Here is a 20955-nt window from a genome sequence, read left to right on the forward strand (position 1 = left end):
GGATTTGTTGGATTTATTGGTGAGGGAGATTCCCAGACAATGGTCATAATACACAACATAGTACCCCTGTTCATGTTGGCTGTAGCTTTCTAATAATGACTATATGGATGTTACTCAAACTGGGCCCTTTTGACTTTGGGTCAAATCAGAATGCAGCATCGTAAGCCAACAGTACATTCATTTCCATAGACGCACCGGAATTAGCTGATTCCCAGCTTGGTCTGCCCGGTATTTGCAATCAGGCTGGCCTTATGTCATTATCAGAGTTAAAGTAAAAGGAGTTAAAGGATCTACATTTTCTTGGTAATACACACAGACACCCTGGTTTTAGTAAAGCTAGTCATGCTAAATGAGTTGGTAATTTAAGAGGCCACTGTCAACCTTTCTTTTAAATTTGAATTTGTAATAATTTCTTCTTTGTGTGAAAATACTAAAAATCCTGTTTCACAGTAAATGTTTTTGACTGATCTGCAATTCACACTTCCTCAAGGTTAGGAAAATGTGAATTGGAATGGACCATGTTCAGGACCTGCATTGTGGATGCAGCTTCCAGGAGGTGTTTCCTGAAGGTTATCGGTGCCAAACATGGTGGTAACCAAAGGACAAGCTGGTGGACACCAGTGGTGATGGAAGCTGTCAGACTGAAGAAAGGGGGATTCTTAAACCATCTAACAGGTACTAGGTGGTCAGAAGACTGTGGCTTTTGTGGTTGCAGAAGGAAAAACGGGCATGGAAGGAATTCGGAGGAGCTATAGAGAGAGACATTCAGGTAGCCTCAAGGTAGTTCTGGAAAACTGTTTGGCAACTCAGAAAAGGTGAACAGGGCCCATTCCAAGCTTTGTATGCTTTGGGAGGGGAACTGTAGACCCGAACCGAGGACATCGTTGGGCGGTGGAAGGAGCACTTTGAGAATATCCAGAATCCGGCCACCATGTCCTCTATTGAGGAGGCACAACCTGAAGACTCGGGAGAATGTGATTCCATCACTGAATGATAAAGAATTGATAACATGGCCTGCACTTGTATAGCGCTTTATCAAGTCCGAGGACTCCAAAGAGCTTTGCACTGCAATCAGTCATCAACCTATTATACACACATTCACACACTGAGAGTGGCAGGCTGAATTGTAGCCACAGCTACCCTGGGACACAACAACTGAGACGGACAGAGTTAGGTGTTCGAAACCAGCAACCTACCTTTTCAGGGACAAACCCTTACCACCTGAGCCACCGTTGGGTGGCTGTGGGCACCACTCTGGTCTGTTGTTGTGAAGAAAGAGCCGAGCAAAGCAGCAAAGCTCTCAATTAACCATTTTATCTATGTTCCAACCCTCACCTATGGTCATGAGATACGGATTATAACTAAAGGAACGAGATCCTGAAGAAAAGCAGCCAAAATAAGCTTCATTCAGAGGTGACTGGACTCAACCTTGGAGGTAGGGTGAAGAGTGTCATCATCCGGGGGGAGCTCAAAGTAGAGCCGCTTCTTAGCTGCATCGAAAAAGGTCAGCTGAGGTGGTTCAGACACATGCTCCCTTCGTGGGTTTTCCAGGCACATTCCCCTGGAAGGAGAAGCCAGGGAAGACCCAGGACTCGCTGGATGGACTATATGAGGATGTTGTTAAAAAGAAGGATGTCTGGGCTTTGACCCTGCGACCTAAACTCAAAGAAGCAAAAGACAATGGATGGATGCTCTCTGACATAGCAGAGGGATCTCACAAGCTTCTAATGTAAATAACTGATATCCCCTCATAGCAGAGAGGCTTAGAGATATTTTGAGTAATGTTTATATACCATCCTATATCATAGTTCTTAAAAAAAAAATAAGAATCACCAACGGCTGGTGTATGCAGTTCAAAGCTTTACAAAAAAAACGCAGACTGAAAAATCAGTTACAACCTTCTCAGTAATACAGTCAATTCAGTGATTTGAGGCTTGACTTGGACTTCAAAATGGTGACTTGTGAACATTTTTGGTTCTGGATAACAATGACAAAATGTCATGTTGTTGATATTTTTGACACAAATGCATAAAATCACAAAGCATCTACATAAATAGGAGAGGACGTGACTAACTGCTTTTAATGATTATGTTGACAGTCTCTTTAACATGCTTCGACCAGCACTGTCTGGTTTGTTATCAACATAAGCTCTATTTTTGTGTGCATTGCACAAATCTAGCTTTCCTATTTGTGTAAAACTGTAGATTTGTTTTTTATGGGCATGCAGCTAACATTATGATCCACTCAGTGTGTTATGGTGTGTGTCATGACTACTGTGTTTATTCAAATACTATACATCCATTAACAGTTTCATTGTTTCATTTTATGGGCTGTTCATGCTTTTAGCTTCTAAAACCACATGAGTTCTTTTATTTTATACATGTATACAGCATGCAGTATCCAGAACTAAGTTACTGCTGACATTTGTGTTTAGAAAGCTACAAGACAGCTTATATGCAAATGTATGAGAAACTCGCTTGGACTGCGACCAGGGATTTAGGACGATTTAATAGCAGTCCCTTTGTGAGAGACAGCAGAGTTCAACAATAAAAATATTTCAAGAAAGATAATTAAAAACCGCCAGTTGGTTCTTAACTAAAATGTCTCTATGAATTCTCCCATTCGTTTTGTTAGTCATAGTTCTTAATCATGGTGTAACTTAATTACCATATTACAGTAATATCATTACAAATAGAACAGGTGTTATGCTTTGGTTGCACTTAAGATTGTACAAAATATTTGCCTTTTTCACTCTAAAATCTAATAACATGCAATACATTTGTCATTTTCTAAATGTCTTCAGTACAAATTCTGAAGTAAATGTAAGTTGGCATCCACTCTCTTAAGACATGCTGAAGTCTTGGGCGCTGCAAAAATTGTATTTACAAATTGATTTTTCTATGGTAAATGCTCGCAACGTATTACTTGTGGTGCCTTTTACCGAGATGAAAAGCAAAAAATAGACAGTTATTTTATGTGAAGGGAAGAAAACATAAACGTTCTAATAAACATTTCCAGGCCTCACTGTCCAGAGATTTGTTTATGAAAGGGGAGTTTCTGCTCAAGTCCCTGTTGGCTGCAATTTACTCATGAAGCTTTCTTTAAATGAAATTCAGTATTCCTAAAATTAAACAGTTGTTTAATATGCAGACTCATGAGGAAAAATCTGTGGTGCAAAGTAGCATGTCCGCAATAAACAGAAATAACAAATATTGGGAGAATAGAGGACGGACCTTGCCAAAAAGAGCTTGCTAATTAGACATTTCTGAGAGCCTCATGCCCCTGACTCATAGCCCTGTCTGTCAAATCGTAGTACTCAAAAAGTGCTTCCTCTTTAAAAGACTGACATTCCCTCAACATCTCCCCCTGCCATCTCTCTATCCCACTCTCTGACATCATGTTGTTTACCTAATTTAGTCGGCTTGTGGGAAAAAGGCCCTTTTCAGCGACGTAGGCATTCTTACTCAGTCAGTGGCCTGTATAATTACACATACAGCCATTCTGACACAGTTCAGCCTGATGGAGGCGACGCTGATGGGGGGTTATCCACCCTCATTTGCAGGGCTTTAATTAGAGCCATGTTTGTTTTGCAGTGATTGCAGAATTAGCTAACCTCAGCTAACATAATGCAGGCAGAAAAATTTATGAATCGGTTTTTATCCAAGCTCATTTTATTGCATTCTCCAACACTGTAGATGTGTATATGTATGCATGATTTTTATGATTTATTCCAGTCTATGCAGTCTGCAGTAGTCCCATATTGCTTATCTAAGTAGAATTTATTTAGTTTAAATTAATTTCTTAGTTTTTCTGTAATTGTCTCTCTTTCTTTGTGTTGTTTTTTGTGGGTTCTTGTATCTTACTTTTTATTTGTTTGGTTTTTGTCGCTTGTTTTTTTCTTTTATTTATCTTTCTTTTTTGTTTCTGTTAGTTTTTTGTTTTTTATTTCTTTTAGCTTTCTCATTTTTTGTATCTTCTTTCTGCTTGTTTTTGTGTTGTTACTTGTTTGCAGAGATGTGTACTCCAGTCTAGCGACTTTAATTGGACACCAGTGACGCACGACTTTACTTGGACTTGAGTGGTTTGACTTAAAAATACTTGATATGTTAAACCAAACAGAAAGTGTGTTACAATGCAATCACACCTGCCGCACAATGACTGAACCCGGAACCCGCCTGGAGCGCAAATCTGCCTGCTGAACACCTCTGACCATTTGCCAATATTTCCTCCTCCTGTTGTAGCAACTGGCACACTGCATCTATCATGTTGGTTACCTGCTTTTCTTCTGCTATGATGGCAGCAATGAAGGTGACAGTGGTAAAGAGTTGCTGTCGTCCAACACTATCAAAGAGTTGTGCGCATAGTTGGGTAAGGAAAAATGGAAAAGAAAAGCTGTAGGCTACTATGCAGCATAACTTAGTAGCCCAGTGAAGGACCAGTGTGCATGGTGGGAAGAGCATACTGGAAATTTTTAATGATAAATAGAATACTTATAGGACATGGAACATGAGAGGAGCAGGACACAAAGCATGGGCAGTCACAAGCAGTAAAATGGGGAGAATAACATGAAAATAACAGGCATGATAACAGGAGGATTCAGCAGAGAACAAAGAGAACCAGAGAGCTTATATGCTGAAGGAGGTTTGGAGAATGACATTGGATGTCGGTGTGTTAATCATGAGACAGTATAGAGCAGCGGAGGCAGAATGTAAGCATGTAGGCTGAGGTAGGCAGACTAATGAACACAGAGGAGCTGAATTAAGACTTAATGAAACACTATATCAAGGGGAAAAGACAAATGTTAACCTAAGGGAATAAACTACAATATACATGGGGCAGAACACAGGAATAAACGAAGAAACTAAGCACAAAGAAATAATTAATATGGCAACACCTTAGAGGCTATAATGAACACGGAGAAATTAACAGGACCTGATGAAACATAATAAACAGGAAGAAGATGAGAGCACAAACACAAATGTAAACCAAAACCTAACACTCAAGGATGATGACAATAACATTTTAAACCAGACATAAGCAAATCTCTCAGGCCTGATTCCTAAGGTGTCGACATTGTGTAGGGGATGTCAGAGCTGCCACAAATTCTTTTTTTGCATTGTGTTGAGTGATTACCTGTGAAATCCTGCCTGAAGGTAAAATAAAAATGTTTTTTCTTAAACACATAACTATTTTCTATTGTGTCAAACAAGTGCTTCACCCACAGATAATGTTTTTTATAAGTTAAGTTTCATCAATAGATCACAAATACAGTGCCTCTAGCAATGCAAACATTCTAGTTCAATGACACTATTATGCTAAAAATTAAACCTGATTTCTTTATTTTTTCATAGCAAGGGGCTAATTATTTTAATAAAATTTGTTTCCACCTTGAAATTTGCAAGATACAAACTGTCTGTTTAAATGAATGCAGATTTGAATTTAGAGGTTCCTCTGTATTACAAAGTGTAACTTTCTTGAATCAGTTAAAGTTTGCTTTATTAATTTCCAGACAGTTAATAGTAATTTCTCATAAACCCCAAATCAAGACATATCACCAAATATGTTTGCTAAGTTCACAAAGTGAGCAAAAACAAACAAATCTGACAATGTGGAACATGTGGGCTGTAAACTATTGTTGAGAGGCAACACCATTAACTTCCTAGGCCTTTTAAACTTGCATAAAGAATGATGACTCAAAGTTAACAAAGTGACTCATTTATGGTTAATGTTGGCTTAATGACTAAATAGTTTTTTTTTTGCTGGCTAATTTAATCAGATTCCAACTCTGATGTAAACCAAAATAATTTCACCCTGGCTTTTAAATCAAATAATTGGCTCAGCAATCTGCAAACCATGCATTAGTAAAGTTGCATAATAACATTACCAGTAATTCACTTATTCAAAGTGAATAATTTCCTCTGATTATTATGTGAGCTTTGAGCCTGAACTCAGTCAATGCAGCCATTTTTATACAGCTGTTTAAATAAATTGTTTTGTTATTTAATAATCTGATGATACTAAAGTATTATTGTAAAAGCAGGTTTGTAGTTTTGCAGTTGGTTAACGGGAGGATAATATTTATTTTGTATAGAAATCTTTTTTTTTATCATCTGTCTATTCTTCTCTCACATTTTTAAGTTCAGTTTCTCTCGCAGGTTGCTCTGGCAAACAAAAACACCATAAAATTAATGTAGAAACCATGACATTATTAATAATTACTAAATGATGTCTTAAGTAATAGTTTTCCATATTTTCCTTTTTTGTATATTTTTTATAAGATTCTTGTATGTCTTTTGTTTCTGAGTCACTTGTTTAATTTGTATTTTATTAAAACAAAAAAAATTGAGAGGTCACAAAATGAAAAAAGAAATATGTAGTGTTATAAATTTGAAGAGAGACCCAATGGAACAACTCTTTTTGAGGATTCATATATATAATCTTTTTGTATTTTTGAAAATGTTAAACTTTTCTGTTGATTTCTTCAAAGCATGTTTTCTCTTCAAGGTTTTCTGTTTTCCAATAATTATAAATGTGGACCAAAAAGTGATGACAGAACTGTATATTTTCATTTAGACTTCAATCTTCCTCTATAACACTGGCTGGGTTTTAATAATAATAATAATAATCATCTTTATTGGACATTGCACATGTACATTACAATGAAATTTGTCCTCTGCATTTAACCCATCCCTTATAGGTAGCAGTGGGCTGCCATAGTGCGGCGACAGGGGAGCATTCTGGGGCTCAGGGTTCCAGAGTGGCAATCTGTGGGATACAAACCTGGCACCTTGTGTCCCCTCCGGAACACAAACCTCCTGTTCTAACCACTAGGCCACCACACTCCCTAAATCTGAAGCAGTAGTTGCTGCGTCATTTTCTGTCTCCACTGCTAAAGCTGCTTCTCTGAGTTCCCTCCCCATCTGTAGTGAAACTGTCACAGGTGGTAAATATAAAATGCATTGCTGCTGGTGCACCACTCTGGGAATGTCATCACAAAAACAGATTTAAAATTCAGGCAAGATGCTGCTGAAAGGCTTACACAGCCTTGTGTGTTGAGAAGATGAATGTCATTTATATGTAAAAGTCCCTCAGTCCAGTTTTAACTTTCCCCGTTATCCTTGTGGGAGTCTCGTTTTTAGTCATGCTCACCATGTGGTTTCAGGGTTGAAAACAACTCTCAGTGAGATGTCTGAGACTTTATTTTAATTCTAAATCTGGTTTATAATATCTAGCTTCACTTTTTCTTTTTTCTGCTCATGTCTCCTGTAATTTTCCAGGACCCCAGAAGCAAGCACAAGTTCAAGATCCACACATATGGTAGCCCCACGTTCTGTGACCACTGCGGGTCACTCCTGTACGGGCTCATCCACCAAGGGATGAAGTGTGACAGTGAGTATTACTCCATCTGTCTGTGTGTGTGGGTGCACCTGTGTTGAATATGCAATGCTGGTTTTCCTTGAGCCAGTCTAAATGAGAACAGATGGGAATAGCCTGGTGCTGCAGTCCAGAAAGAATTCATGGCTCTGCCCCACTGAGATCTCTCTGTGATACCATTCTTCCCACATACTCTCCACTTTTACCTTTTCTCCCATTTCTTTTGGTACATGAAGCTGTCCTGCCATCCTCAATTCCTGAACTGCAGTCATAGTTTCTACCATTTTTTCTCCCTCTTTTAGTTTTACCATTCATATCAAGCTGATACAAAATCCTGACTCACCTGTGATGAAGCTGATGACAGGTGTTCCACAAGGATCTTTCATTGGACCATTGTTGTTTATTCTTTATATCGATGATGTCCCACCTGTACAATGCTGTGAAAAAGTATTGCCCCTCTACAGATTTCTTCTATTTTTGCTACATTTTAATATCAGAAAAAGAAAACAAAAAGCACTTTTCGTCCACTTATTAACAGAAAGAAGCTGTTCAAACCAACCTGACCCTGTGTGAGAATATAATTGTCTTGACTCAACAGTAATACAAAAATGGCATCCATGTGCAGTTCCAAGTCCAAATGAACTGCTGACCAAAAACAACAAAGAGGCCCATCTAACTTCCATCAAAAAGCATCTTGATGGTCCTCAAGGTTTTTGTCAAAATATTTCATAGACCGTTAAAACAAAAGTCCTACTTTTGTAGCATACAAGTTCTGTGTTCTGTTACATGTGGAGCAACAATAACACAGCATTTCTAGAAAAAGAACGTGATACAGATCTCATAGGGGTCATAGTTAGATGGTCTCTGACTGCTTTGTTTCTTCAGGACCTGAACGAAATGCCATAATTGATGGAAGCATGAACTCTGCTCTCGACCAGAACATCATGGGGTACATTTTCCATTCTTCAATTTGTAAGCTTAAGCGCACTTGAGTTATGAAGCGTGATGGAAAGCACACCACCAAGTCTACCTATTTAAAGGAAAAAAAACATACAATAAAGTTTTTTATTTTTTTTATTTGATTGAGATGATATGTTATTGTCATAAATAGACTTTTCATGCTTACTGTACATATCTCATTCTTTCCTTCCCTCCCTTGCAAAATATAACTTATCTGTGAGATGCACTCTTCATGTTGCCTTTCTGCATTGTATTTACAAATGCATCTAAAGCACTGAGACTCTAGAAAGTTAAGGTCTGGAAAGGTTTGGAGTTTTTACATGAATTATTTGTAGGAGTGTTTTAAACTAAATCTGCATCTCTCTCGCTTCTTTCATTTGCTTCTCACTTTCTGTCTCTCCCTGTACCTCCTCTGTCGTTTGCTCTCATCTGTTGCAACTTCATCCTCATCCATCACTCTACCTCCCCTTCTCCTCCTTATATGCTGCACATCCATCTATGGGTCTCTGGTGGTGCCCTAATCGTAGAAGGTGATTAGAGCACCCTGGAACAAATTAATGTGAGAAGACCATGGCTATTAGAAGCTGCTTCAACATCTTTTCTCTCCTTGTCCTCACCCGGCATGTCAGACAGAAGGACACAAGTAGGAAAGATATTAGAATAAGATGAAAATCAATGTGCTTTAAATTAGAAATAAAATTATTTTGCAATGTGGTCCAATATATCTTCTGTGCCAAAACAAAACAAAAAGATATGGCAACAGTTATCTGACTCTGTACTGCAAAACCTTCTTGTGCGTTTTTTAGGGTGCAAATATTGGCAAATGTTACGAATAACAACATTTTTCCCAACAGTCAGCTTATTTGATCCCACAGAAATGTGCACCAGTAGAGCTCTTAGCAAGATGATTGCAGCACAGTGCCTCATAATTCAGAACATGTGGGAATATCTTCCAGCTGTAGCATGAGGAAGGATGGAACATTAACGAGTCTCGGGATTATTTTGATTTGATAAACGTTTACAGCTGTGTACAGTGGGGAAGTAATATTTGATGCCCAACTGAAGTTTGCTCCCTTACAAAAGAAATGTGCTGTCTTAATTTGTTGTGATAGTTTGATTTTACTGCAGAGAGACAAAATAACACAAAAACACACTCTATTAAATTAAATATGATTTTTTTCATTGTGTGAAACAAGTAACTGATATCACTGTTTTATTAGCACAATTTTTGAGGAGGATGAATAAAACATCTTTGTTACTATAACTATTTATCTTCTAACCAAAAGTTCACCTATCACTAATAATACATCCACAGATACACTGTTAATGATCCAGCTATAAAAAAGTTACCTTAATTAAAATATTCTTTAGTGGTTTTTAAGCTAAGTTTATTCAGCCCAGGGTACAGAAAAAATGTTTACATTCATCATACTACAGGTTTATGTTTTATTAAAACTAATATGCTTTTTTATATTCCCTAAACTACTTTACTGTACCTTCCTAGTTTTTTTTTTTCTCAGAACATCAATCCCTCAAATGTTTTTGTACTTCCTGCTAAGAGACAGAGTTTTCCTTGCCGATTGCATGAGCATTATTAAAGCCAGACAAATGGAAAAATAACCAAACCTTCTCTCTTTATATGCTCAATTATTCTATTTTATTTCAGCCAAAACGGGATTTACTTCAACTGCTTACGTGAGAAATTAAATTAAAAGATTGCACATGCAGGTATGACACTCCCCTGTTCAGATAAACTCAATCCTCTGTTTGCCTTTGTCTTTTCTATCTCTGTAGCCTGCGACATGAACGTGCACAAGCAGTGTGTGGTCAATGTACCGAGTCTGTGTGGGATGGACCACACTGAGCGTCGCGGCCGCCTTTTCCTCAAGATTGATGTTAGCGGGGATAGGCTACACGTAACAGGTTGGTTTCAATCTCTACCAGTAAATAAGTCTGCAAAAAACAGCTCACTGTTAGAGGGACGTCAGCTAGCAGCTCCCAGATGTATTTGTAAGACTGCTGAAAGAGACTGCTGGGTTATTCGTTCTTATTGCTTTGGACTTTGGTTTGATATTATGATCAATCCAACTATCAATGGAACTGAATTTGAAAGAGCTGCCTCACAACAAGTTCTTGCAAAAGAGCAAATTAAAAAAAACATATTGAAAATAAATTCTACATTATACGCACAAAGTACTTTTGTGTGTATAAACAGCAAAGTGCCACTGCTTACACCCTGCTTACACCCTTACCATACAATGATTATGCCTTAAAACTGTTGTTGTAGAAGTGTTTTAACATGATGGTTATTGATTGAAGGACGGTCCTTAGCAACACCAATAAACTTGCAGAATAAATCAAAATTCTCATCTGTGGACTTGCACCATAGAGCAGTATTTCCATTTTGTCTAAGGTGCTATTACTTGCGGGATAATATTATAATTGATTAGTAAATGCCAGTATGGGAGAAAATTTAAGATGGATTGTTGATTGAAAGTGACATCAGTGTATCCTAATCTGTACACTCACTGCATTAGCTGGCAAAAGTCTTGTTGCCACTTAGTATCAATCTTTAAATAGTGACTCAGGGGAGCTTTAAACAGTTATTTTTATAAGTTCCAGTCCCAACTAGCTGTGCTGCAGTTATTGTTAAACCACTCAAATAAAAACAGTGTGGTGCAGTCTTTGTTCTTCCTCCTGGGCTCTGATTAATAACTGAACATAAACTCTCTTCTTCTTCTTCTACTACTACTGTTTGACTGACAGTCATTTACCACTGACCAAACTCCTGGCTGGCAAGTTTTTGCTGTCATTTTTTCATCAATTTCTCTATGCTACAGCTATATAAATTTGTGTTAACCTCTTTTGCTTAGAAAAATTTTGAGACCTCTATTCCACTGTCTGGAACAGTCTACAAGACAAGGACATTCACAACAGCTACAATATGACCATGCTAAAGATCTGGCCACTTTAGCATCAAATACAAAATTGATGCTGCACCCTGGTCAAATTGTCCATTGCTTCTTTGCTGTTTTACAGCAAACTTACACTTTTGTTCATTTTAAAAAAGACACAAAATTGGCAACCAGGGTTTGCACAAATAGTCACGACAAGCCTGCTGAAAAGTGGAACCCTGTAGCTTATCAACATTGCACTCAGCAGCAAAACTCAGTTATTAAAGATCTGACCTTTGGCTCAGATCCAATAATGCTGTTGAGTGGTTCAATATGTCCTTACTTTCACAGTTTCAAATGGCTACATTTAGTTGAGTTTTGGTGTTATTTTACTATAATGAGTGATTAAAGCCTAACACGTACTCAATAAATCAAAGGTAACTGTACCTGGGTGGACAGCTGTTGTTCTATGTGAGCCACGACCTCAATGAGTCAAAAACACTCAGGAACATTAAAAGTCCACGCATTAAAAGCCAACACAGGTGAAAATGTGAATAGTAGTAACCCAGCAACTGGTTCTAATGTTCTCATTAAAACAAAAAATCAAGTAAAAATAACAAGCAATAAGAACAAAAACAGAAAAGGCTTTGGTTTGCTGATTTAATTTTTCTGGTCAGAGATTGTGAAAGCATGAGAAAACAGATGTAGTAAAACAGTTGTACCTCTTTGTAACTGCAAAGAAAAAGTAGGCTGTTCACAGTCTTGCAACCTAGAGTGCAGCACCTTCAGTGCAACATTAAACATTAGCTTTACAAAATAAAATAAAACATTAGCTCACAAACATATATTCTGTGACTGAACTACATTACTTAAAATGTATGATACATTTTGCAAAAGAGAATCGCTTATTCATCCTTGTTATTCTTATGTTATTATTATTAACTTTGATACATCTACTATGAAAATATTTTTTATTCTGTATAAATGCTTTTAAATTCGCTTGTTATTGATTTCAAAACATACACATATTTGTCTTATTCATTGATCAGCTTGTCAAGAACTTTTACTGCACCAAGAAACCTTTTGAGTTTTTAACTAAATAAAAACTAGGTAATTATTTTTTAAAAATGCAATACGTTTCCATGTCAGCATAAAAAATATGTCAGGATGGCCTTTCCAGTCTTTGCAACACAAATGTGTGCCTGTGCATGTTTTCAACACCTCTAAATTATCCTGTCAGTCAAGAGCAGCACCTGCAGTGCAGAGCTCTGTGATAAAACCCCTTTAGGCAGGGGGGAAAATAACTGCTGGGTCATTTCCACCACTACTCTCCCCGTCACAATTATAAACTCACACAAAAGCTTGACGAGACAGTGGTGGTCAGGGAAATTTATATCAGAGACCAATAAATATTTCCTAACTCCACAAACGCATGAGGAAAGAAAACTCCAGCTACTCTTGGGGGAAAGTGGCAATTGTGAGTGACATTTCAATCTGTTGGTTTCATAAAAATGTGCTTGTTGTTAGAAATGTGACAAAGCACTAGATTTCAGCTGATTATGCTGTAGGTTTTTAGCCGCTGTTCTGTGAATTCATTTTACAGTCTGTTTGACCACTAAACAGCCTTTGATTGTCTTCAGCTTACAGTCACATGTCACCGTTTGTGTCTTTGTTTGTTTCACCAATACACAAAAAAGAGTAGCTCCTCAAAGTGTTGAAAATTTTACAACAGACCACTGAAAAAAAATCTAAAGAAAGAATGAGGATGTCATAAGCCAAATAACTAGTTAAAGACCAGAATAAACAATTTCAAGCTGTATAGAACAAAATCCTTCATTTCAAGAAAAGTCAAAAAGCAGCTGCAATATCTCTGAAACTAAAATCATCCCTGCATCATTTCTTCTTTACTTTTGCCTAAAAATAATTACCTTTCTTATGTCAGTGTCACACTGTTTTACGTTTGCGATGCACTTCAGTGGCAGATGAAGATATGTCCCCTCAACAAATTAATGTTCCAGCATCTGATACTGCAACATAAAGTGCTTTGCTGAGATATTTTTTGCTTTTCCATAATTTGTAAGGTTACAGCCACAAATCTCATTGTGTTTTAATAGGTATTTATTTGACAGACCACTTTTTGCATAGTTGGAAAATAGACAGTTTTTGTGGGGTTTTTTTGCAGATAAAAATCTGAAAAAGTGAAGCATCAGTGTATATTCAGCAGCCTTTACTCTGATACTATTAAAAAAAATGCAGTGGAACATATTGCCTTGAGAAATGTCATACTTGATAAGTAGCATTCACTGTGAGTGTTGATAGGATGACTACTGATTATAATCATCATACTACTGAGTGGGAAGCGGGAGGCCATTGCTGACAGAAAGCTACAAGAAGTCCTATTTGGTGTTTTTGGCCAACAGGCATAAGGCCATGTGTGGCAGATGTCTAACATCACATGACTCTCAACACACCATCCTCATAAAGGAACATGAGAGTTCTTGTCCTCACCAGGCACGTGAAAGCTGGTTAGAGGTGAACAGAGTTAGAGTTGACATTCTATGGCATAAGTATGAGGATAAAGTTAGCTACACCATAAATACCGCAGAGAAGCCCCATTGCTATAAAATGTTCACATGGAAGTAGCTCACACTGCAGGGAAGTTGGACCTGTTTTCTAAATGTTGAGCTAATAATTTTCTGACCACTTTGGGCCGCTCATGAAGTATTGCCTCTTCAGCACAATTTTAGATATGGAAAATGGCCATGAAGGATTTACTCAGTCAACAAGCAACAGCAAACAGTAGAATGTATGGGCTTCATGCTTATCACAACAGGCCTTCTCACAGGACCCTGATAGATGTGACAGGACTTGATGTTTCGACAAAATTATCTTTTTCTTCAAGTTTAGACCCATGTAAAGTGTTCTTAGATACCCCAACATAGGTGGCAAGGTAAGAAATAGAGTGAAAGTACAGTTTCTTGCAGCGCCACAACTGTGAGGCCACAAATTAAAACCTTGTCCAGAGTGAGATCTCGAAATCTTTAGTTTAGTTTGTTTTAGTAAAAGGAATTTAAAAAGATTTTTAACAGTGAGTTTGGGAACATTTGAAAAAAAAAACTGGTTTGTAAATTTTTTTCTCCCATCTCTACAAAATGTGATGCAACAGAAAAAGAAAAATATAGCATTTTTTCACCAGTTTAGTCTTTGAAATATAAGCTGAATTTTTGATTGATTCTGCCTTAAACTGGACAGAATTTGAAATCTTCCATAAAAGTCCATTTGTTCTGTCAAATCTTTTCTTACTTTCATCAATAAATGTCTTAATATAAAAAAATATACTTTTAAATTCCAAAATCCAAGCAAGAAAAGAAAGGAAATGCTAATAGAGCTGGAGAGGCAGTTGTTGGGCCATATTTGACAGTTTTCCATAGCAAAGAGGAAAAATCAATAGAGTACAGGGCAGGTGGGAACAAGCGCAGGAGAAACATGTGTTCTGAACTTTTTTCTTTTTTTCCGTCTCTATAATGGCAGTGATCTGAACAGTGAAGCCACAGCTTGTTCTCCAGCTCCCCTCTGGCTCCTACACGCAAGTGGCAAGCCTTTGTGGTTCACTGCACCAACATGAACTTGATTAAATCTTTCCGGCCAAGAAAACAGATTTCTTCTCGGGCTCGCTCCCTGTAAACACCTCCTTCTCTTTTTCTTCTTCTTTTTCCTACTGTTTTTCCCTTCAGCATCCCGTTACATCCTTTCTTCATCTATTCACTTTTCCTGCTTTCTTATCCCACCTTTTCCTTAGACACCTTCAGATTCTCCCATTCCTCTCATCACCTGTTTTTCTCTGATATCCAGTGAGCTCCTGTCTGTTAGCTCGGATTATGCTTTATTCTTCCCTTTTCTTTCCAGTTGGCCATCAATTCTTTCTTTTAATCGTGTGGTTGTTTCTTTCTTTCTTGGATTTAGGGGTTTTATTCTGTGTGTCTTTTTTATCCTTTTCTTCATAGTTTGGAGTCTTTATCTTCCGTTCTTTCGTTTAATTCCTTCTTTCTCTCTCATTCTGATCACCTTTATCCTGATCTCAATTTTTCCTCTCAAAAGGTGATACAAGAAAGCCGATGGGCTGCAGCAGACATTCTCATGGCGTTTTGATGATAGAGTTGCGAAGAAATGTCCCTGGATGCCCTGCCCACACACACAAACACAGAGCTTCTGAGGACGGAGGTTTACGCAGCAGTTTACTCAGGATGAGATTTCCCATTGGCTGACATGCTTGCCTCAGGTTTAAAGCACACATAGAACTAAAATACATTTGTTGTCATGCACAATAGAACTATAGCCTTCCTTGCTGTAAGGAATAGCAAGTCATTTTCCTTTAGGTTCTTAAATAGCTTCTTCACTATATAAGCATTGTTGCATTTATATGACATGAATGCATTTGGATCTGATTTGGGAAAATGTGGAGTTAAACTCATTTATGATTTTTGCAGCATCCTCATGTTTAAGTTGCATAAAACAAGATAGATAAAGATTTACCCATAACTATTTTCAGATGGACTCTATTGCCTTTCATTGGTAAGAGAAGGATTTTAGGGTGACCCACAGAGCTGATCATTTTATGGCGCGCCGGTCACATTAAACCCTTCAAATGAACAAATATGAAAAATATAAGTTAATTCTGCATGCAAATAAAATATGCATATTTTATTTTGAAAAACAGCTTTTATTATGAATGGAATATCAGCCCAAGAACATGTGAAATGGAGAGCAAGCAGCCTGAAGAGCAAAACGCAAATTTAAAGCAGAAAACAACTTGTTTAAACAAGGCCATAGGAAGAGAGAAAGATCAGAAACCGGTCTAGTGTTACTTGAATACAACAGTTCTAAACTAGATTACCTCAGCAGTGGACAAGAGCAACAGCATGTTAAAACCTTTTTGGAAAAGTAACAAGGAACAGAGATTTTTTTTTTCAACCAAGATAAATGGCCTGGATGAGGAGAACAATCCTTTTATAAAGTTTATTTGCACCAGAAGGTTGTTTGTGAAACTGTTTAGGACTTCATGTTTTAACAATTAAAGCTAAGATTATTGCAAAAGAGGTCAAGTTCCTTTAGAAATTGTAAAATTGTCCAAGAACATATTATTGTATCAAAAACCACATATTATACAATAATTATACAATTATTACCAATAATAATATTGTATTATTGCTGTTTCATTCAGTGACTGGTCATTTTCATAAAGACAAAATTAGAAATGTATCTAGTTGTTTAGCCAAATGTATTTACTTTTCAGAAAAAATGACTCCTATGGTAAAAAGTTCATATCCAATGTTGTGTGTCTTGCGTGTCTCGTAGATACCGTTTCTTTCTTATTATTGAATCATGAACACCAACCTTAACTATAGCAAATGGGAGCTGCATTGCTTTACATGTTGTTCTTGGTTCTTTTGTGGCCTCCTGGATGTGTCATAGATGTACCCTGGGTGTAATTTTGGAAAGGTTCCATGTTTTCTATATAATTGAGAAAACACTGGATACTGGCTGTCATTATGGTTCACTTGAGTCTGAAGCCTTTCCCAGGCTGGTATGTATTAAATACTTTGTTTCTCATCTGTTCTGTCTTTATATTTGGGGCCTTATATATATGTATATGCTGTTATATATACAGCGCTTTGAGTGCCTTGTTGCTGAAAAGCACTATATAAATAAACTTGACTTGACTTGACTTATGTTGCTATTCAAGCTCTTTAGGCAAACTTCATGTTCAGGTCCTTTTTACACAGAATCAGTTTGGTTTGGATAGCTTTTTTCACTCAGTTAATGAAATAATCATTTGGAAAGTGTGTTTTGTATTGACTCAGCTTATCTTTCTCTGACACTAAACTGTTGTTTGATGCAGCATTTTATTGTGACACAAAAGTAGAAACATATGAAATCTGCTTCATAGAACAATAAATAGACATTGTGAAATGTGAATTAAATATAAATTTTATTCTTAAAGGGTTAAAGGAAGTTTAAATAGCAGGAAGAAATCTGTTAAAAGTAGTTTTGCAGTCTTTCTTTAGTTGCTTTTGGTTTGATTTTTTTTTTTTAAATAACAACCTTATATCATTAGGGTATTATTTCTAATCCAAAACAGACCAATCGTACTTCCACAATATTTTCATGCTACAGAACTAGGAATTTAAAATTCACTCTGATTCCTCCTTCTGCCTCCACTGAGTGCATGACATATCTGTTTGGATCCCTGACACAGCTCAGCAGGGATCCATCCAATTCCCATTTGGCTGTGCAGCTTTCCCCCTCTAAGATTATCAGGCACTCATTGGCTGCACATGGCATTGTTATGCAACAACACATTTAAAACACAAAGCCTTCTTTCTTCATGAGATTATACAGTCAGCCCACTACAGCTCTGTAGCCAAATTACATGTCGTTTTTTCTTCATGACCTGTAAAACATCTAATATGGAAAATGTGTTTATGTACCAAGGGAAATGATTACTGCATGAATCTTTGGGTTATGAGTTGAAAGTTAAGGTGCATCAGATAAGATGGGAGTAGTTTGGAGAAAATTAAGCACTGAACGCTGACAGAGAGAGAATGTTCTGGACTAAATGTTTAAACAGTATCCACAACATTTATTATGTTTTACTTTGTTGTTAAAGTCTTTGATCTGTGGCACATTAATGGAAAAATATGTCTCTGATGTGTGCATATCATGATTGCTCCAGCCCAAAGCCAATAAGAAAAACTAGAAATGCACACAAACCCAGTAATTTTATTAGCAGCTACCTCATAAGGAGAACACAGGACACAGACAGCAAGCAGCTCTTGTTGTATCTAAGCAACAACCGACACCAGAGATGGTCCTTGATGATGATCTTTTATTGTGTGCATGTATGCCTGTGTTTATATGTGTGAGAAAGACAAAGACAGTGACAGAAAGAAAGAGACAGATTTGCACTTGCACAAACACACATTAAGGGACAAATTGTAGCATTCATTCTCATCTGTGTGTTTGTGTGTGTATGTATGTGTGTGTGTTCGCCTCAATAGTGTTTTTACGGGTTGGTGGACGTTTCTTTCGTTTTGTCTGATGCCAACGTTGCCATGGAAGTGGCTGATGCCTGCGAATGGCGGAGCAGCTAGCAGACGTGAAGGCTTCGGACAACAGGGGAACATGTTGAGATTGTCCCTTGACGTGCATCGTAATGTGTGTCATTGTTTTTTCTAAAAATCTCATTGTGTATGTTTGTGTGTGTTTGCATGTGTGTGGGCTTTCACGAGAGCAAGAGAGACAAAGAGGAGTGGAAGAACAAGGAAAGGTAAAAAAATCTCCAACTGTGGGATTAAAACACCGCATTCATAAATACTGGGAAAAACATCTTACTGATACAGGGAGACCTATACTGCCCTCTTCTGCATGTAGAGGAGCATGTGGAAGCATCAAAGTTGTCAACAAATAATCCAAAATAGTATTTTAAAACCTTTTTATTCATGATTCTTGTGGGAAATTCAAAAATCATATTGATTTGTAGGGAGTTTCTAGGGGTTATAACACCACAGACATAAAATAGCTTTTTTCTCCTTTTCTCATGTGAAATCAATGTATTATGTTGTATTGTTGAATAATGTAGCCTAATGTTGTTTCAGTCTCTTTTCTGCTGTCTTTTTCTCAATCAGAGCAGTACGGCAATAAACACTGTTTATTTAAATGTTTTCTTCTGTTAAAAATAAATTTTGACAAGCCTGATACAAAGAAAGGCAGTCTTTCATATATCTTCGCATTTCAGTGGGTGAAATATGGCTGCCAGGAGGTGCTGCAACAATTTACAATTCGAGATAAGTCTGCAAATCATTTTATTGTGTTTTTTTAGACTTCTAGAGCACATTATAAACATATTGGTTTATTCATACCTCACACTCTGATCCTCCAAAGTCTCCCTTGTGTGGGAATGTAATCCATCTGCAGCCTTTCTACTCATTCAATGAAGGATTGTAGAAGGCAGAGATCACTGTTCTTCTGGTTGGGTTTTTTGTAGAAAGGAAATTAATCCAGAATCGGTTTCCTGCTCATTTACTGTGCTTTGCACAAGTATTCATAACAGTTAAACCTTTTCACAATGTTTTACATTGCAGCACAAACCTCAGTGTATTGTATTTATGTCCATGAAATAATTTAATTATGCTTATTTAATATAGCTCTTATACACAACAGATGTCATCACAAAGTAAGACAAATAGAACCAATTTATAAACAGGAATATATACAGTGATTAAATTATCCAATCGCACACACATACATTATGATTAAATCTTAGTTATGATAGAGTGTAGTCAAATTCAATTTGTAATGCCACTTGTTGAGAAGATTTTGCACCAATTCACCCTCTTGGAAGTAGCTCATAATTGTGAAACAGAAGGAAAATCAATATGATTTTAAAATTATTTTACAAAAAAGTGTTGCATGCATTTGTATTTTGTGAGTCAACACTTTGTAGAACTACATTTTGCTGCAGTCAGAGCTACAAATTTTTAAGGTATGTCTCTACTGGCTTTGCAAGTCCAGAAATGGATATTTTTGCATATTCTTGCAAAATAGCTCGAACTTACTCTTTAAACCATTTCATTGTAGTTCTGATTGTGTGTTTAGGCTCATTGTCCTGCCGGAACCCAAACTTCCACCTCAAGTCTTTTGCTAAATCTAATGAGGGGTTTTCCTATCAGCTCTGGCCAAGCTTCCATGTTCCTGCTGAAGTAAAGTATTCCCACAGCATGATACTACCACCACCATGTTTCATCTTGGGGGTGATGTGTTCAGGGTAATGTGCAGTGCTTGCCTTTTCCCCTCATAGCATTTCATATATTTGCTAAACGTTTGATTTTTTATATCATACCAGAGCACATTGTTCCACATTGGTGCTGTCTCATGTACAGGGGTTGGACAATGAAACTGAAACTGTCATAATGTATGGTTGTTTAGTTTTTGGTTTTGGGTTTCTTCTTATGTTTTTCACAGTTAAGGTTTTGACTCGTTCTTTTGTTATTATTCTTCTTAGATTTTGAATCATGCTTCTGTTATTTTCCTGGTCATGCTTTAGTTTTGTCGTCTTGTTCATGTTTTGTCAAGTTTGGTTTTCGGATCTGGTTATGCTTTAGCTTCATGTTTTTCTAGTTTGTTTATTAGAGTCTCTGTTTTTGCCGCAGCCACGTTTTGTTCTGTCAATTAAGTTTATTTGGCTCACCTGTTCAAGTTAATCTGTCCCCTTGTTCCACCTGGTTTCCACGCCATATATTCATACTTGTTTGGTTAGTCTTCGCGGAAACATCTTTCACTCTCATGCTCATGTCTTGTTTTCAAACCAAGTCTTGTTTTTTTTTTATCTTGCCATGCCTGTCTTGCCTGCCCGTTTGTTTTGTTCCTACCTCCTGCTGAGTGTGAAGTTTTGTTATTAAACCTTTTTTTTTCACTTACCATCACGCTGCCTGCTCGTCTGCATTCTGGGGTCCGATATCAAGTTAACCGTGACAGAACCTTGACAGAAACATCTGGTTTTAGACCACAATAATTTATTAGTATGGTGTAGGGCCTCCTTTTGCGACCAATACATCGTCAATTCATCTTGGGAATGACATATACAAGTCCTGCACAGTGGTCAGAGGGATTTTAAGCCATTCTTCTTGCACGATAGTGGCCAGGTCACTACGTGATACTGGTGGAGGAA

The 20955-nt window shown here is 37.2% G+C and overlaps 1 protein-coding gene across 2 annotated transcripts in view; it reads left to right on the forward strand.

The window, feature by feature from the left end:
* LOC124864797 (protein kinase C alpha type-like) overlaps positions 1 to 20955 on the forward strand; it is a 157904-nt gene that overhangs the window by 101816 nt on the left and 35133 nt on the right. For both annotated transcript variants that reach the window (XM_047359707.1, XM_047359708.1), the window contains exons 4-5: positions 7278 to 7389; positions 10129 to 10257. In XM_047359707.1, coding sequence (XP_047215663.1) covers positions 7278 to 7389; positions 10129 to 10257 — 241 coding nt within the window. The remainder of the gene's footprint in view (positions 1 to 7277; positions 7390 to 10128; positions 10258 to 20955) is intronic.

The sequence above is a fragment of the Girardinichthys multiradiatus genome, chromosome Y (genome assembly GCF_021462225.1).
Source record: "Girardinichthys multiradiatus isolate DD_20200921_A chromosome Y, DD_fGirMul_XY1, whole genome shotgun sequence".
Classification (NCBI taxonomy): domain Eukaryota; kingdom Metazoa; phylum Chordata; class Actinopteri; order Cyprinodontiformes; family Goodeidae; genus Girardinichthys; species Girardinichthys multiradiatus.